The sequence below is a fragment of the Dipodomys spectabilis genome, unplaced genomic scaffold (genome assembly GCF_019054845.1).
Source record: "Dipodomys spectabilis isolate Male_0828 unplaced genomic scaffold, ASM1905484v1 ptg000030l, whole genome shotgun sequence".
Classification (NCBI taxonomy): Eukaryota; Metazoa; Chordata; class Mammalia; order Rodentia; family Heteromyidae; genus Dipodomys; species Dipodomys spectabilis.
In genome coordinates this window covers 8,037,861-8,055,379 of record NW_024870707.1, presented here as the reverse complement: position 1 = coordinate 8,055,379, position 17,519 = coordinate 8,037,861, and the positions used below count along the sequence as shown (strand labels likewise).

At 44.5% G+C, this 17,519-nt stretch overlaps 1 protein-coding gene across 2 annotated transcripts; it reads left to right on the top strand.

The window, feature by feature from the left end:
* Positions 1-2,096: 2,096 nt before the first annotated feature.
* LOC122105176 (mammaglobin-A-like) lies at positions 2,097-12,701 on the top strand. 2 transcript variants are annotated; one of them, XM_042676320.1, is made up of 3 exons: positions 9,471-9,525; positions 11,057-11,250; positions 12,600-12,701. In XM_042676320.1, exons 1-3 carry the CDS (start codon positions 9,471-9,473, stop codon positions 12,651-12,653), a joined length of 303 nt encoding a protein of 100 aa, XP_042532254.1. In that variant the 3' UTR covers positions 12,654-12,701. The 2 variants fall into 2 exon arrangements, 1 of the variants encoding a protein (XP_042532254.1); XR_006147007.1 differs by lacking the exons at positions 9,471-9,525; positions 12,600-12,701 and adding an exon at positions 2,097-2,285 and having other exon boundaries at positions 11,057-11,130.
* Positions 12,702-17,519: the final 4,818 nt, after the last annotated feature.

Sequence of the window (17,519 nt, the reverse complement as noted above, 5' to 3'; positions counted from 1 at the left end):
GACGGTGACCTGTGTCTGGACAGAATGCTCCATTCTGTAACCCTGTCCAACACACCTCTATGGAGGAAAGCAGAGTGACCTCTGAATCCACCATTTCTCAGAGCACAAGACAATAGGATGGGGAAAACTAGAGAGGATGACATAATAACATCTGTACTTTATTAATATTGCTATTATAAAAGTGAGGTACAGAGAGGTAACAGTTACATAAGTCAGGTAATGAGCACTTTCCTTTTTGGATGTCACTCGTTCCCTCTCTCTTCCTAGTTCTTCTCACCTGTCCCCACCCACAAGCTGTATACTTCATTTTCTACAGAATGTGTAGTGAATATCACTGCTGCAACCCTTCATCCTTGGTCCCTCCATCTCTGCTTTCTTGTTAATGCTAATGATGATGTTAATGCACACAAGGATTAACCATTTCCAAACTCATGTCCAGTCTAGCCAAAAAGACAGTAAACATGTGTCCGCATACTACATATCATTTTCCTTTTCCTCCTGGTTGGAGAGAGAAACTCCATTAATGGGTGTTAGGAAAGATGAAGCATTTGAAAGGAAAGAAGAAAGAGATCTCAAGAGATCAGAGCAGGATTTAAGCATCACCCAAGAGGAGCAACATGTAGCACCGAACAGAGTTGACATACAAGGGGCGAAGAGCATGGGGTTTAGGGCTTCAATACAGTCAAGTCTGAGAGCATTGGATTTGCAATATCCTTGTAGTTGTAGCAGAGGTTCTGTTTTGGATTTATGATGTCTTCTCAATTGTGGCAGAAGGTGCTGTTCCTTCAGATAAGGCCAGAGTGAGGTTTTGCGGAGAATAGCTCAAGGATAGGGAATCCTAGGATCTTATCAGAAGAGTCTCCAGGGGAAGATGGTCAGTGGCCATAGAAGCAACATTGAGTTATGAGAGCAAAGCAGAGTCCCATTGTTTGAGATGCTGAAGGGGTATGAAAGGTTGAGGGGTGTGGTGGTCTTTCCTGGCTACTTCCTGCTGACATGGGGTTGTTGTGGGGAAGGGAGGATCTTGGGAGTCTCTGGTTGCTCATAGAAGAAGGATAGCATTTACATGTTTCCAAGTTGCAGCCTGTGTCATTGCTGCTAGGTGATCAATGAGAAATTTTGCAAGAGATTTAGAATACAGGGCAATAAAGTTCTTAGGAGGCAGAGGATCAGCAGGGGAGCCAGTACTAGGAGGAAGAGCCAGGAAGTCCAGCTCCAGATGTTTTTCCATTGGCTCCCTGACTTTACTCAGCAGAAGGCAGGTGAAGGACATAAGGAGACTGACAATTCAGTTACAGCCATGTCACGGGCCCATGTGAAGGCATGTGAAGTTTCCCTCTTGAAGTAGGGATTCTTCACTTTGGGGCTTTAACTTCAATAAGAAGACTTGGCAGTGCTTTGTTGAGTAAGTAAGCAAGCAGGCAAGCAGAAAAACAGACAAGCAGAAAGGCTGAGTCATCCAGGAAGGGAATGTGGGTGCCCTCAGAAGGAGAGATACTGAGATTTGTTTACATGAAGGGTATTTATCGGATAAAGACACATTGAGAAGAAAGCATCAGAGAAAGTGTTTGGGTTCTGGGGTTAGAGAAAGAGGTCTTAGACATGACACCAGAAGAATATAATGTATGAAATAGTAATAAGTTCGTCTTAGTCACATTAAATGCTCTGCTCTGCATTGTTTAATACAAAGCAAGCTGCAGGTGGGAGGAAATGCTGAGGGCACATGTCTGACAACAGATGGTATTCATCTGTTAAACTTAACAGTCAGGAAACAACCCAAACTTAAAGAAGAACACAGGCGCTTAAACACTTGGAGGCGGAGAGATAATTTACCACCCTTCATCATTAGGGAAACGCAAACCAAAACCATGACCTATTAGAATGGACAAAACAAGAAATACTGACCAATACACTGGCCGTTGTGCTGAACAACTTTTCCTTAGGATACTATATAATTACTTGCACAAGAAGTGACATTTTGGCATTGTGGTTTCAGATAAGACACCTGCTTTTCAGTCTACTGCAGTCTCAGATAACAGGTGGAACCAGCTGGAACTGAATGAACCACAGAAAGCTTTGCTTTCCACAGGCAGAGTCTTCTGAGCCTGCACTCTACTGTGTAGGGTCACCACTTCCTCATTGCTTAAGGCACTGTTGTATTTAACCTTTATTTTGTCCTAAGGCAGAGTTGGCAAACTGTTTCAGTTCAGACAGAAAATGTTTCAACTTCTCGGGCTGCAAGAGTTCTGTAGAGTAGCAGTCTGCACAGCAGCTGGGGACAACAGGTGAGTGAATGGACCTTTCTATTAGGTGTGTTCTCATCTAACTAAATACTGCCTACAGCTTGGCTGGACCCATAGGCCATAGTTTGCGACCCCCACGTGAGGGGCATGAGCAGTGGGCAGCTAGCGGGCAGGACCAGGGCCAGCCTTCCCTGGTGCTAAGCTCTTATTGAGCACTGCTTACAAGTACTGGTCCCAAGGGGGCTCAAGGGGCATCGCTCTTCTCCATGGGTCTCAGGCTTTGGCACAGACCTGCAGACCTCAGCAAGAGTGGACCTTGGGAGTGGACACGCTGAGGAACACGCCCCTTTAACAAACAAGGAATATCTACCCCCAAAACAGGAAGCAGCTTTACCTGCGCCATCTTGAGATACTAACCCGTTTCCTGGAGGTTGTCTGATCAGAATCACCCACACACCAGTACCCCAGGGTGGCCCCGCCCCCACAGGTGATCTTGAGGTACACTGCAGTGCCTCCAGAACATTCTACTGAAAACCCCCATCTTCATAATATCCATAGCAGGCTTCAAGGCATATACTTTATTAATCTACCTCTCAGACACTAGAAACTAAAATTCAACTGAAATAGAAGAATCTATATACACAGTACTGCCTGAGGGCCAGTTGGGGCTGCTCCTAGTTCTTGAACCAACCTTCAAACTGGTCTGGGGCTCCCTTTCCCCTTGCAGCACAAAAGCCTGGCACTCAGAGGACAGCCACAGCCACTCCACGGCAGAGCCCTCAGCAATGGCACACCAGGCGGCAGGGCACCAGCCCAACACGCACACCACACAGACAAAACACAGACAAGACAGACAAAGACAAGACACAGGTCCCGAGACTGCCGGAAGGGCAGAGTGCACGCATGCCTCAGTACTTCAGGCTGTAGGCCAGGCTGCTGGGGACCCGGGGCCCCTGCAGGGGTGGTGAGTTCCACACGGCAGAGCTGGTGCGCTTGTGGTAGCGGGGCTTGCTCTTCTTGAAGATGTCCTCCAAGTCCAGGGGGAGAATGGTTCCAAAGAGCTCCGCAAGGTTCGGGGGGTGGTAGTACTGGTGGACGATGGCCTGGCTGAGCTGGGTGCCTGAGAGGAACACAGAAGGCTGGGTGAGCTTCCCTACTTCCTCCTCCCCACGCCCACGTGGCAGCGCTGCCCCTGCCCATCCTCTCCTGCTGAGCCAACCCCCTGCCCACAGCACCGCCTAGTGCCCTTGTCCTCCTCCTCGCTGACATCTGCTGGCAGCCAAAGCCAAGCAACCACTCCAAGAGAACCCAGGAGCCAGGCTGAGCTCCATGAGCCCTTGGCTGGGGTGCTGCTCACCCTATTTTGTACACAGGGAGACTTGCCTCATGACACACAGCACACAAGTGGCAGAGCCAGGTTGCAAAGAGGAGCCTGGTGCCAGAAATGAAGCACAGGTGGCTCAGTGGTAGAGCGCGCTTGCCTTGCATGCATGAGGCTCTGGGTTCGATTCCTCCCCACCACATAAGCAAAAGACAAAAGGCTGGAAGTGGCGCTGTGGCTCAAGTGGTAGAGCTCTAGCCTTCAGCTAAAGAGCTGAGGGACAGCGCCCAGTCCCAGAGTTCAGGCTTCACGGCCGGACCCCCGCACCAAAAAACAAAAAACAAAAAAAACCCAAGAACTGTTTCCAGAATCTATACTCACTAAGGAAGGAAAACCTAGCAGAAATGGATGCATTTTCAGAGAATTACAAATTGCCCAAACTGAACCAAGAAGATACAAATCAATTTAATAAGCCAATAACATACAATGATATAGAGGAAGCAATCAGAAGTCTTTTAATACAGAAAATTCCAGATGGATTCACCATGGAATTCTCTAAGACCTTTAAAGAGGAACTAATAATCATCTTGTCAAGCTCTTCCAGGATACAGAAACAGAGGGAGAAATCCCAACCTCATTCTATGAAGCCAAAGCAGGCTAAGATCCAACCAAAAAAAAAAAAAAAAAAGAGAATTACAGATCAATCTCTTTGATGAACAAAGATGCAAAGCTCCTCAATAAAATTTAACCAATAGAATCCAGAAACATATAAAAAAAATCTCATATTATGATCAAGTAGGTTTCATCCCACAGATTCAGGGCTGATGTGATGTTATTCATCACATCAACAGAGCCAAGGTCGAGAACCACATGTTTATCTCCATTGATGCAGAAAAGACTTTTTTTTTTTTTGGGGGGGGGGGAAGGGGTTGGTCATGGGGCCTGAACTCTGGGCCTGGGCGCTGTCCCTCAGCTCTTCAGCTCAAGGCTAGTGCTCTACCACTTGAGCCACAGCGCCACTTCCGGCTTTTTTCCCCCTCTGCTTATGTGGTGCTGAGGAATCAAACCCAGGGCCTCATGCATGCAAGGCAAGCATTCTACCACTGAGCCACCTTCTCAGCCCCAGAAAAGACTTTTGACAAAATACAGCATCCATCCATGTTAAACGATCTGGAGAAAATAGAAAATACATTCTTTAAAACAATAAAAGCCCAGGTGGACCCATTGCAACAATGAGATATACAAGTCATTATGTTGAAAAACGAACTTTACAACTTTGGGAGGTTGGGGGGGTGATGGGAGGGGATGGGAAGGGGAAACAAAGGAGGAGACAACAATGTTTGATAAGAAATGTACTCATTATCTTGCCCATGTAATTGTAACCTCTCTATATGGTATTTTCCAATAAAAAAAACAATAAAAGTCATATATAACATACCAAAAGCCAATATCATCACAGTAAATGGGGGAAAACTACAACCAATTCCCACTCTCTCTACTCCTCATCAATATAGTTCTGGAATCCTTAGCCAGATCAATAAGGTAAGAAAAATACATTAAAGGAATCCACACAGGGAAGGAAGAAATTAAACTATCCTTATTTGCAGATGACATGATCTTATACCTAAACAACCCCAAAAACTCCACTCCCAAATTCCTAGAACTTATAAACCACTCTGGCAATATAGCCAGGATACAAAATTAACCCACAAAAAATCAGTTGCCTTTCTGTATACCAACAATGTACAGCAGAAAGGGAAATCAGAGAAAAAACCCATTCACAATAACCTCCAAAAAATACCTAGGAATTAACCTAACCAAAGATGTAAAGGACCTACTTCACGAAAACTACAAAAACCTAAAGAAAGAAATCAAAGAGGAGACTAGGAAATGGAAGGACTTCTCATGTTCATGGATAGGTAGAATCAGTAGGTAGAACTTTGAAAATGGCCATACTGACAAAAATGACATGCAAATTCAATACAATTCCCACCAAAATCCCAATGACATTCTTTACTGAAGTAGAGAAAACAATCCCAAAATTCATAAGCAACAATAAAAGACCTAGAATAGCCAAAGCAATTCTAGGCAAAAGAAACAATGTAGGAGGTATCATGATACCAGATTTCAAGCTTTACTATAGAGACATAATAACAAAATTGGCACAAAAATAGACCTGAAGACCAATGGAATAGATTAGAAGATCCAGAAATAGAATCACATACTTATACTCAGCTGGTATTTGACAAAGGAGCCAAAGGCATACAGTGGAAGAAACAGCGTCTTCAACTATTGGCGCTGGGAAAACTGGGCGGCCACATGCAGAAAGCTAAACGTGGACTCCAGCCTGTTACCATGCACTAACATCAACCCAAAATGGATTAAAGACCTCAACATCAACCTGAAACTCTGAAACTACTGCAGGACAGAGTGTGAGAGACACTAGAGCTTAGAGGCACAGGCAAGAACTTCCTGAACAGAGTCCCAGGGTCACAACAAATTGGAGAAAGACTGGACAAATGGGACTACCTTAAAAAGTTTCTGCACAGCTGAAGACATAGCTACCAAACTAGAAAGACAGCCAACCATTTGGGAAAAGGTATTCACCAGCAATATATCAGACAAAGGCCTAATATCCATTATATACAGGGAAGTCAAGAAACTAATCCCTCCCAAATCCAACCAATCATTAAATGGGCAAGGGAGCTAAAGAGAGATTTCTCAGAAGAATAGATAAAAATGCCAAAGAAACACACAAGGAACCGTTCATTGTCCCTGGCTGTAAGGAAAATGCAAATAAAAACAACCCTGACATACGTACCACCTTAACCCAGTCAGAATGGCCCACATCCTAAATTCAGCCAATGACAAATGCTGGTGGGGATGCGGAGCAAGAGGAACCCTATTGCACTGCTGGTGGGAATGTACACTAAAACAACCACTTTGGAAAGCAGTCTGGAGGATCCTCAGAGACCAAAATATAGACCTTCCCTAAGACCCAGCCAAACCACTCCTGGGCATCTACCACGAACAACAGGAACCAGGATTCACAGACACCTGCACCTCCATGTTTACTGCAGCACTGTTCACAATAGCCAAGATGTGGAAACAGCCCAGATGCCTTACTACAGATGAATGGATCCAAAAATTGTGATACCTATATACAATGGAATATTACACAGCCATTAACAAGGACAAAATAATGCCATTTTCTGGGAAATGGATAGAACTAGAACAAGTCATGTGGAGCAAGATAAGCCAAGATCAGACCGACAAATAGCACATGATCTCCCTGATATGCAGATATTAAAATCTAAATGCAAGGAGCTATGACAAAGTAAACAGAACTCAAGAAGCAAACAAACTTCTTAATTTGTCATATCATTTCTAGCTGACTCCAAATTCTTGACCTCATATATGGTGTATACATGTGCACATCTGAGGGAAAATAGGTAGATTGTCCAGAATCAGAGGGAAACGGGAAGAATACAGCAGAGTGGCCATCAGCTGCATTGGACATTGATGAAAGTCAACTAAGCAACTTGAGGGTAGCGATGGGAGAGAGGAAAGGAGAGAGAAAGAGGGGACTGCTCACACAAACAAAAGAAAAGTTATATACAGATCACCCGATTTGGAAAAAATAGTTGTAACGTCGACATAGTTGTAATAGAGACCATGAGCTTCATAGGCTGGGATAATGACAGTGCGCCTCCTGGCGGTGACAATGTATGTCACTTTAAGTATCATTATCCAACAATACTGTGAATTTTTGAAAAAAAAATTTTTTTTTTGGGGTCCGGTCGTGGGTCCTGAACTCTGGGCCTGGGCGCTGTCACTCAGCTCTTCAGCTCAGGGCTAGCGCTCTACCACTTGAGCCACAGCGCCACTTCCGGCTTTTTTCTTTTTGCTTATGTAGTGCTGAGGAATTAACCCAGGGCCTCATGCATGCAAGGCAAGCGCTCTACCACTGAGCCACCTTCCCAGCCCTGAATTTTTGAAATTTATATAATTATTTAATCTCAATAAAGAAAAATACTCAATTTTTTTTAATGCAACTGGGAGAAAATGAGAGAAGGGGTGACACCCCTCAAAAGGAAATAGACTCATTACCTGACTTTTGTATCTGTAACCCCCTGTCCATCCCCTTTACAGTAAAAATGTGTTTTTAATGAAGCAAAGCAAAACGGCATGTAATTTTACTCTCCTCTCCTAAAACTGTTTTATTCTTGGCACCTCATGCTCCTCCCTTTGAATGATGAAAAGAACAATCTTGCAAATAATCTACACATCAAACAAGACATTCGTGGGCAATCAGGAGCAGATTCAGCTCTCTGGCTCATATATACATTTCCTTATTCTCATTTATACTCCCACAAATTTGTTTATCTTGTCACAACCTCCTTTTCGTTGTCCCTCTTGCTATTGTTTGTTTTCAACTATAGAAATCTCTGCACTGAGCAATTCCTTCCTCTCTACTTCTTGTGACCTTGGCAAGAACCATCTGCCTTCTGCCCTTCTGGACCTCAGGTCCTGTCTGCTGAAATACTCTCCCAATCCACCCTGGATACCAGCACTAGCTGTCAAAGGCTGGCCAGAGATGGCACCTGGTTCCATCAGCTGTCCTCTCTGCTTCCAGGACCCAGTCCTTCACTAGTCACTTCATTGTTTCATGTTCTTTCTGTGTGTGGAAATTGTCTTGATCCCATTGAGATGAGCACTCGCTTCTATCTCCTTGTTTTTGGAGGAGTCCTACAGGTAAAGTGCTCTACAGATAATGAGCTGGGTTAACTTTCCTTCCACAACTGAAAGTGCACACACTACTACTTAACACTGTTCATGGGACAGTCTCCTTTGTTATTTGTTCAATAACAAGATAATGGAACAGAGTGGATGGCTGGGTGGCTAGCGGCAGGACCCTGCCACTCACTAATGAGTGCCTTACTGTAGGCCTGTGGTGAAGCAGCTCCCATAGCAAACCTCTCCTCACTCTAAAACACCAGCATGGCCTCACTTCTTCCTGTTTCACCAATGAAGATGGAAGCTCTCAGAGACCAGTGCCGTATATAACTTGCAAAAGGACAGGTCACCACCAGACACGAACCCACGTCTTCCTCATCCCAATTCCATCAGCATTGGACCTTTCCAACCCTCAGCATTAAGGAATTCTTGTAAATTCACATGAGTATCCTTTGTATCCATGGAAGGAAATCCCTGAGATCTAACGAAGACATAGGATATCAGTCACAGATTCATGAACAAGCTAGTCAACTTCACTACGTGGAACCGTGCTTTTAACATGTCCAAACTAAAGGTTAAGAGTAAACGCTCCCCAAATGGAAGCACCAAGAGAAAGAAGTGCCACCTCCTCTGCTCTGTGAGGTTGTAGTGCAACCAAGCTTTTCAGCCACACACGACATGAAATGAACATGAATCCCTTTACCTTCAAACACAAAGGAATAAAATCAAGAAGGGAAGGAGAATTTCAATAAAAGTACAAGGATCAGAATCAGGAGGAAGGTGAAGTAGAAGAATAGGATGAAGAAAACAAGATGGTGATAATCAGACCATCACAACAGTAACAGGAGCAAACATGCCCACATAGACCGCTTGTGTGAGCGCTGCATCGTAGCTTGGAGGCACTTGGGAGCAGTGTGTCAGTGGCCAGGTGCCATGATTGGATTTCCCCAACGGTCCAGGTTTCCAGCAAATCACTGGGCTCTGATGGCATCTTCCTGTTGTTTCCTGTACTGATGCCAGGCCAATCCTGTGGCCCATGCTCTCATTTGCTGGGAGGGATCAACAGCAGGATCTGAGGGATAAATAGAGGAGTGCTGGGTGCTCAGACCCGAGACAATTCCGTGATTCTGTTCACATCCAAGGCAAGAGCCAGGAACAAGCACCTCACCATGAAGCTACTGGTGGTCTTCATGCTTGCTGCCATCCCCCTGTGCTGCCATGCTGGTGAGTCTCTGCAGGAAAGGCTTCCTTGGGACCACAGGTTGTTACCTGAGCCCTTAGGGAACGTGTCTATTCCCCAGCCCCCACTCCAGGCCTAATGTAGTACAATGGGGCTGGGTGACTTTTTTTAAATAAAAATACCATTAATCCAGATCTTCAGAGAGGCAGACGTCTGGCGGGTATTTTTCCTGCCTTTGACCTTCGAGACAGTGTATCATGTCCTCTCAGGGCATTACGCCATGACATGAGGTGGTTCATGAAATGAGGATTTAGTAATAGAGTTAGATATTCGGTGGGGCTGGTGGAAGAATGAATGCTGATACTGGAGACAGACACAGATGGATTTCTGAGAGCCTTGTGAGTCTCCTTAAATATGGAAAGGAAATGAGAAACCTCCCAGAAACAACGTGCAGGCTGTAGCTAAGACCCAGTATTGAACAGTTTGAGCTCACACAGCAGATATTTGTGGGTTTGCTATGAGCCCTTCCAAGAAGTACTTAGCCTCAAGTACCTCCATGTTCAATGCTAACCCGAGGAGAATCCATGTCCTCCACAGTCCTCTCACTGCACTAATACAGCAAAATGCTGTCGGGCAGAGATGGTCAGCGTGGACCTGTCCCAGGGGTAATGTTATATACACAGCTTATGATGCTTGTTTGATTGCCTTCTGCACTTGTTCCCAAGTTGGTGCCCATTGGTAAAGAGACAAGGTGTGCATGAGCTACATAAAAACTGATGTAGGCAAGGATAAACCCAGCTCATTCCCACCCAGCATCTGCGTTCTTTCACTGCAGATTGATCACATACGGTCACTTCAACTACAAGGAGTTTTTTTTTTTGGTTAAATAGTGTTTGGTGGCATCAGGGATTGACTTCAGGGCCTTTATTAGAAAATCCTTCTACTACTTGAACCAGGCCGGCACTCCTTTCATCTTTCTTTTCAATTTGCTCTTTAGAGAGACTTGTATACTTTGTCCTGGGACTGAGTCTGCAGACTACAGATTCTCTTAGGAAAAGCCTGTGCTCACCCTCAGGCCTACACATAAGGTTCAGTTTTCATTGCCAGTTGATACAGGCTATATTTTGACTTTCAAAAAGCTAGTGGAAAGTAATTAACACTCAGTATTTCAAGACTATTTAGAAATCCCAAATCACATTCTCAATGATAACAATGACACACGGCATGCCCTTGAACACAAGAAGACTCAGTCTTGTTTCACTGGATACCAAGTCACTTCATCTCATTTCTCGAGGGTCTTGTTAGCCAATGTTCCATAGCGTTTATCTTCTTTGGCGTTGTGTAATTGGGCAAAATCGAATAGGACTTAAAGGACCCCAAGAGCATGAATTTTCAGTGCTAGACCTAAGAAAGTTGGACACTGTCCCAATCCCTCTGTTCCCATTCCATGTTTAACTCCTTTCTGAACTGGTGTCTCTATGAAGACCTGTGATGATTGTCATCATGAACCTAAAAAGCATCGGAAATGGGTTTGTATGCCTGGCTCTGAGCCCCTGTTCTTATGTGTTTTTCCAGGCTCAGGTTGTCAAGAGCTGGAAGAGTTGATGGATGCAGCAATGAATCCAGAAGTGTCTGTGAGTGAGTACCAGGAAATGATGAATTCTTACCTTGTGATTTCCCCTATGGCATCGACGGCATCGACGGCAAAACTGAAACAATGTTTTCTCAGGCAGTCCACTGAAACTCTGGCCAATGTGAAAGTGATGATGGTGAGTTTGTTTTTTTCCTCTGGTACTTTCTATCATAAGGAACCCAGAAAATTCAGAGGTTGTGTGTGTCAATGTCAAACAAATTGGTATGCACACTCTTTTTTTTTTTTAACCTTCATTCTTTTATTTTTTTTTAATTGTCTTTAAGTAGTTGTATAAAAAAGTTCCCATTCTACAAAACAGTATATGAGTACAAAGTGTCTGACAACATTGCCACCTGTCTCTTTAAATCCATCCATTCTCTCACTTTTTTTCTTTAATTGAGATTAGGTGATTATTCACAGTATTGTGGAATAATGACACTTAGTTAGAGTTACAAACACATATTAACTTTCACAGGCACATTGTCATTATCATGGCCTATACAGTTTGTGAATTCTATGAGTTTTGACAATACAAGTTATTTTTTCCACATCAAGAGTACGCGCATTCTTTAAAAATATATCATTATGAGTGGAATTTCTGCTTGTTTGGCTCTATGTGTGAGTGTGTGTGGATGTGTGCTAGTTCTAGGGCTTGAAGTCAGGGCCTGGGTGTTGTCCCTGAGCTTTTCTGCTCAAGGCTAGTGTTCTAACATTTGACCGACAAGCTCCACCTCTGGTTTTTCTCATGAACTTTCCTGCCCGGCTGGCTTCAAGCTCATTTTCAAGACCTTACACTCAGTACGTGAAAATGATTAAAAACTCTTCCAGTTGAGCAGAAATTTTAGCAGTCCTGTGGTAAAAGAGTGGTATCCAAAGAGTTCAAAGCGCTGGGTTCTCAGCAAATAATATCTGTAGCATCTCTACAAGTAAGTAATTCAAACATGAGCCAGCTTAGGGAAACATGAATCAAATGTACCATTAGGACTTGTAGAAAGAATGGCACTCCTTTGGCAACAAGAACTATTTCCTGAGCAGTAAATAATCTGAGCATATAATCTGATTTTGATTCTAGAACACTTTGGATACCACTTATTAGAGCTAAAGAGAGTACACACACACACACACACACACACACACACACACACACACACACACACAAGTGGTTTTAGCAGGGTGGTGGCTCACCCCTGTAATCCTAGTTACTCAGGAGGCTGAGATCTGAGGATGGCGGTTCAAAACCAGCCCAGGCAGGAAACTCCGTGAGACTCTTTATCTCCAATAAGCCACTAGAAAACTGGAAGTGGTTCTGTGGCTCATCTGGTAGAGTGCTCACCTTGAGCTAAAGAGCCCAGGGACAGTGCTCAAGCCCAGAGTTCAAGTCCCGTGACGGACCAATAAAAATAAAAAGAGTGGTTTTAGGTTTAAATACTTGTCTCTGCAGGACAGAGTTGAAAATACAAATGATGGCCCCTTTCTGTTTTCCAGAATACGATATACAATGCAAAATGTGCTGCTTTTAACCTTCCACAAGATCCCTGACCCAGTGGAATAAACAGTGTGCTCAAACACCGACTACTGATGCTATAATACCTGGATTTCCCCCTTATTTCTGTCATTTTGTACAGGAGATGCAAGACAATTGTTAAAACATTTTCTTTTTATGGGGGGGAGGGGTCCTGTCGTGGGGCCTGAACTCTGGGCCTGGGCGCTGTCCCTCAGCTCTTCAGCTCAAGGCTAGTGCTCTACCACTTGAGCCACAGCACCACTTCCGGCTTTTTTCTTTTTGCTTATGTGGTGCTAAGGAATCGAACCCAGGGCCTCAGGCATGCAAGGCAAGCGCTCTACCACTGAGCCACCTTCCCAGCCCTGTTGAAACATTCTCATCCCAATAAACTAACTGCAAGCATGACAGCTCTGTGTTGTTATTCTGCATAAGCAGAGGCTTCAGTAGGCGTCTGTACCGCAGCATGCCCATCCACACACGTTCACAGTTTTTCATTAAAGAGCCCGTGAATGTCTTCAGATGGAAGACTCTGGAAAGACTCTGCTGAATCTGTCCTCAGCATGGCTTCTTTCTCTCCCTGCCTCCTCTCCACCCCTGGTGCACACAACTCTCTCTAAAGGCCTCAGGCTGGTGCCATCTACAGTTGGTTCAGATCAGATTCCTCAGGATACCTCGCTTCCCATCCGTGCCTTCTCCTCGCTTCCCAAAGTTGAGGAAAGAAGAGAACTTAAAACATAGTTCTCCTTTACTTTAAGGTGCCAGGACCACACTGGAGGGTGAGACAGGCTTGTATAGACTTGAGGAATGACGGTGACCTGTGTCTGGACAGAATGCTCCATTCTGTACCCCTGTCCAACACACCTCTATGGAGGAAAGCAGAGTGACCTCTGAATCCACCATTTCTCAGAGCACAAGACAATAAGATGGGGAAAACTAGAGAGGATGACATAATAACATCTGTACTTTATTAATATTGCTATTATAAAAGTGAGGTACAGAGAGGTAACAGTTACATAAGTCAGGTAATGAGCACTTTCCTTTTTGGATGTCACTCGTTCCCTCTCTCTTCCTAGTTCTTCTCACCTGTCCCCACCCACAAGTTGTATACTTCATTTTCTACAGAGTATGTAATGAATATCACTGCTGCAACCCTTCATCCTTGGTCCCTCCATCTCTGCTTTCTTGTTAATGCTAATGATGATGTTAATGCACACAAGGATTAACCATTTCCAAACTCATGTCCATTCTAGCCAAAAAGACAGTAAACATGTGTCTGCATACTACATGTCATTTTCCTTTTCCTCCTGGTTGGAGAGAGAAACTCCATTAATGGGTGTTAGGAAAGATGAAGCATTTGAAAGGAAAGAAGAAAGCAGAGACCTCAAGAGATCAGAGCAAGATTTAAGCATCACCCAAAAGGAGCAACAAGTAGTACCGAACAGAGTTGAGATACAAGAGGCGAAGAGCATGGGGTTTTAGGGCTTCAATACAGTCAAGTATGAGAGCATTGAATTTGCAATATCCTTGTAGTTGTAGCAGAGGTTTTATTTTGGATTTATGATGTCTTCTCAATTGTGGCAGAAGGTGCTGTTCCTTCAGATAAGGCCAGAGTGAGGTTTTGCGGAGAATAGCTCAAGGATAGGGAATCCTAGGATCTTATCAGAAGAGTCTCCAGGGGAAGATGGTCAGTGGCCATAGAAGCAACATTGAGTTATGAGAGCAAAGCAGAGTCCCATTGTTTGAGATGCTGAAGGGGTATGAAAGGTTGAGGGGTGTGGTGGTCTTTCCTGGCTACTTCCTGCTGACATGGGGTTGTTGTGGGGAAGGGAGGATCTTGGGAGTCTCTGGTTGCTCATAGAAGAAGGATAGCATTTACATGTTTCCAAGTTGCAGCCTGTGTCATTGCTGCTAGGTGATCAATGAGAAATTTCTGCAAGAGATTTAGAATACAGGGCAATAAAGTTCTTAGGAGGCAGAGGATCAGCAGGGGAGCCAGTACTAGGAGGAAGAGCCAGGAAGTCCAGCTCCAGATGTTTTTCCATTGGCTCCCTGACTTTACTCAGCAGAAGGCAGGTGAAGGACATAAGGAGACTGACAATACAGTTACAGTTATGTCACGGGCCCATGTGAAGGCATGTGAAGTTTCCCTCTTGAAGTAGGGATTCTTCACTTTGGGGCTTTAACTTCAATAAGAAGACTTGGCAGTGCTTTGTTGAGTAAGTAAGCAAGCAGGCAAGCAGAAAAACAGACAAGCAGAAAGGCTGAGTCACCCTGGAAGACAATGTGGGTGCTCTCAGAGGGAGAGACACTGAGATTTTTTACATCAAGGGTATTTATCAAATAAAGGCAATGTCTGGCTTAAAGTTTTGCAGAGTGGTATCTATCTTACGTCTTCATCGCTCTTGGTGTCAATATATTTGTTGAGTTCCTGGCTTTGTTTCCCATTTACTCTTCAATTCTTGGGCATTTCTCTCAGGAAGGATTGCATCTTATTGTCTCTCTTAGAAGCTAAACATAGCCTTCTATGTTACTAACTACCTTGTTTGTAATATGGCATCACCAGTCCTCATTTTCCCTACATAACTGTGCTTCAAGCTGAGCATTGTCCCTGTTAACATTATTTACATCTGGAGTCCTCAGCTCCACCCAGACCTGAGCTCCTTCCCTGCCTTAGAGTTCCTGCCATATTGCTGGCCACTCCCTCTCTCCCACCCAAACCTACCTTGGCACTTACCTCAAGACTGCCCCTAGAGCTACCCACCTGGATGGGGGCAGATGTCATATTGCTCCCTCTCCTAGGGGCGATATAGCCCCTATAGTAAATCTTATAATAATCTTTCTCCTGTTCCTGCCTGCCTCCCTGTGGTTTCCTGGGATGGTCATGAAGGATCCTAACACAATACCACCCAGCTAGGGACCTGAAGTCTTGTCCTTTCTTATCAAGGGGAACATGAGAAATTCAGTAGACAGATTGCCAGGATCAGATTTCATTAGGAGCATTTTTTTTTCACTCTGAACTATGAAAGAAGTTATATGAGAAGTTAGGGAAGCTAATACACTACAGAAACAATACAGTAAGTTAGCATTTCCCCCACATATCAGTACCATAAAGATAAGGTGTCCCAGCTGGGGCAATCTCATGTTGGGCGGGGCGTCCACTGTCAGGTCAGAATTTAAGGAATCTCCACTCTTATGAAAGCATAGATTACTAAGCACAGAAAAGCTTTATAACAACTTTTTTAATATGGCACATTAGCATATGAATTGACCTTCGAACACTCCCTAGTGGACATCAATTTCAAGTGCCTACAAAGAGAATTGGGGGAAGGAAGGTACCCAACCAGACTTGGAGGGCTGAAGAAGAAGGCACCTCTGCTTTTTTTCATAGAAGGATCCAGCAGCCCCCTTCTTATACCAAAAAAGGGGCATTTTGACTCATAAAAGGTACTGAATTTTCAACCATGCATTTTGGGAGAGGGGGGTAGCCTAAACTCTGTTGCTCACCCATTTTTAGACCACAGTATTTTCTTTTTCCAGAATGAAGGTACAGAAAGAAAGCTTTCTTGTGATTAGAGAGGTGTGGGTGGTGGCAATAGAAAGGGACTAGCTGAGCAATTGGATGGCTGTGATTAGGGAAAAGATGGGAAGGAGGGGTTCCCTCAGGGGGCCTTTTACAACCTCTGTCTAAAGGGAGAACTTGGAATCCAGATCCTGAAGTGAGTAGACTGAAGAAAGACAAAAGGAATGGATTATTGTCTGAGTCCAACACACACACACACACACACACACACACACACACACACACACACACACACACACACACGACAGGTTTGTTTGGGTATGCTATCTGTCTATGTGCTCCATTATGGGACCAGAGGACTAGAGCAAGGGGGTAGGGAGGAGAGAAAGATAGGAGGGTGGGAGATATATATAGATAGATAGATAGATAGAAAGAGAGAGAGAGAGAGAGAGAGAGAGAGAGAGAGAGACTAGTCCTGGTGTGTTTGTAAGCCAGCCAGTCAGTGATAGGTAGCAGATGAGGCAGAGGCTTGTTTTGACCATAGTCTAGAATAAGGCATTTTATTTTTGGGTTGCATGACTGTAGCTAAACCTTGGCATTTAACTTTAAGAAGTCTTCTTCTTTCTTTTTTCATCTCTTAAGCCAGATTTTTGGAGGAGTGGGGTGGTCCGGTCGTGGGGCCTGAACTCTGGGCCTGGGCGCTGTCCCTCAGCTCTTCAGCTCAAGGCTAGCGCTCTACCACTTGAGCCACAGTGCCACTTCTAGCTTTCTTTCTTTTTGCTTATGTGGTGCTGAGGAATCGAACCCAGGGCCTCATGCATGCAAGGCAAGTGCTCTACCACTGGGCCACCTTCCCAGCCCGAAGCCAAATATTTAAAGATGCTGAAGGTTACATTAAGTAGCTCTTGTTGGCATGTTTGGGGTTGAAGGATTTAGTCCTGCCTCATTCCTCACCGTCAAGCAAAATACCAGGTGTATGCTTACGTGCTTGTCTACAAGCCGGTCATTCCAACCTCGCCCCATAGAATACAATAGCCCCACCCCCAGGCATTCCATGGTGGGCCTGGTCCAGGACATCTTCCTGGGCCCCAAGAGACCATAACCCTATTTCCATTTTCTGGTTCCTTGTTAAGCCCATCCCCAAAATGCAGTCCTTGGCACAGCCTTCAATCCTGAGGGAAGGTCTGTGGCCCTCACTGTTCCTCAATAAACTGTCCTTGCCATTCTCCATTTTGCCAACAGGGTCCCTGCTCTAGATTTTGGAGTTCAAGCTGGGCTGTTCATGCATTGCTATGACTCTATTTCCAACATAATTAAAGTTGCTTTACCTTTCTGGAGGGGTTGGCTGAGGTAGAGGTTCACCCAACCACATGCTGTGTCA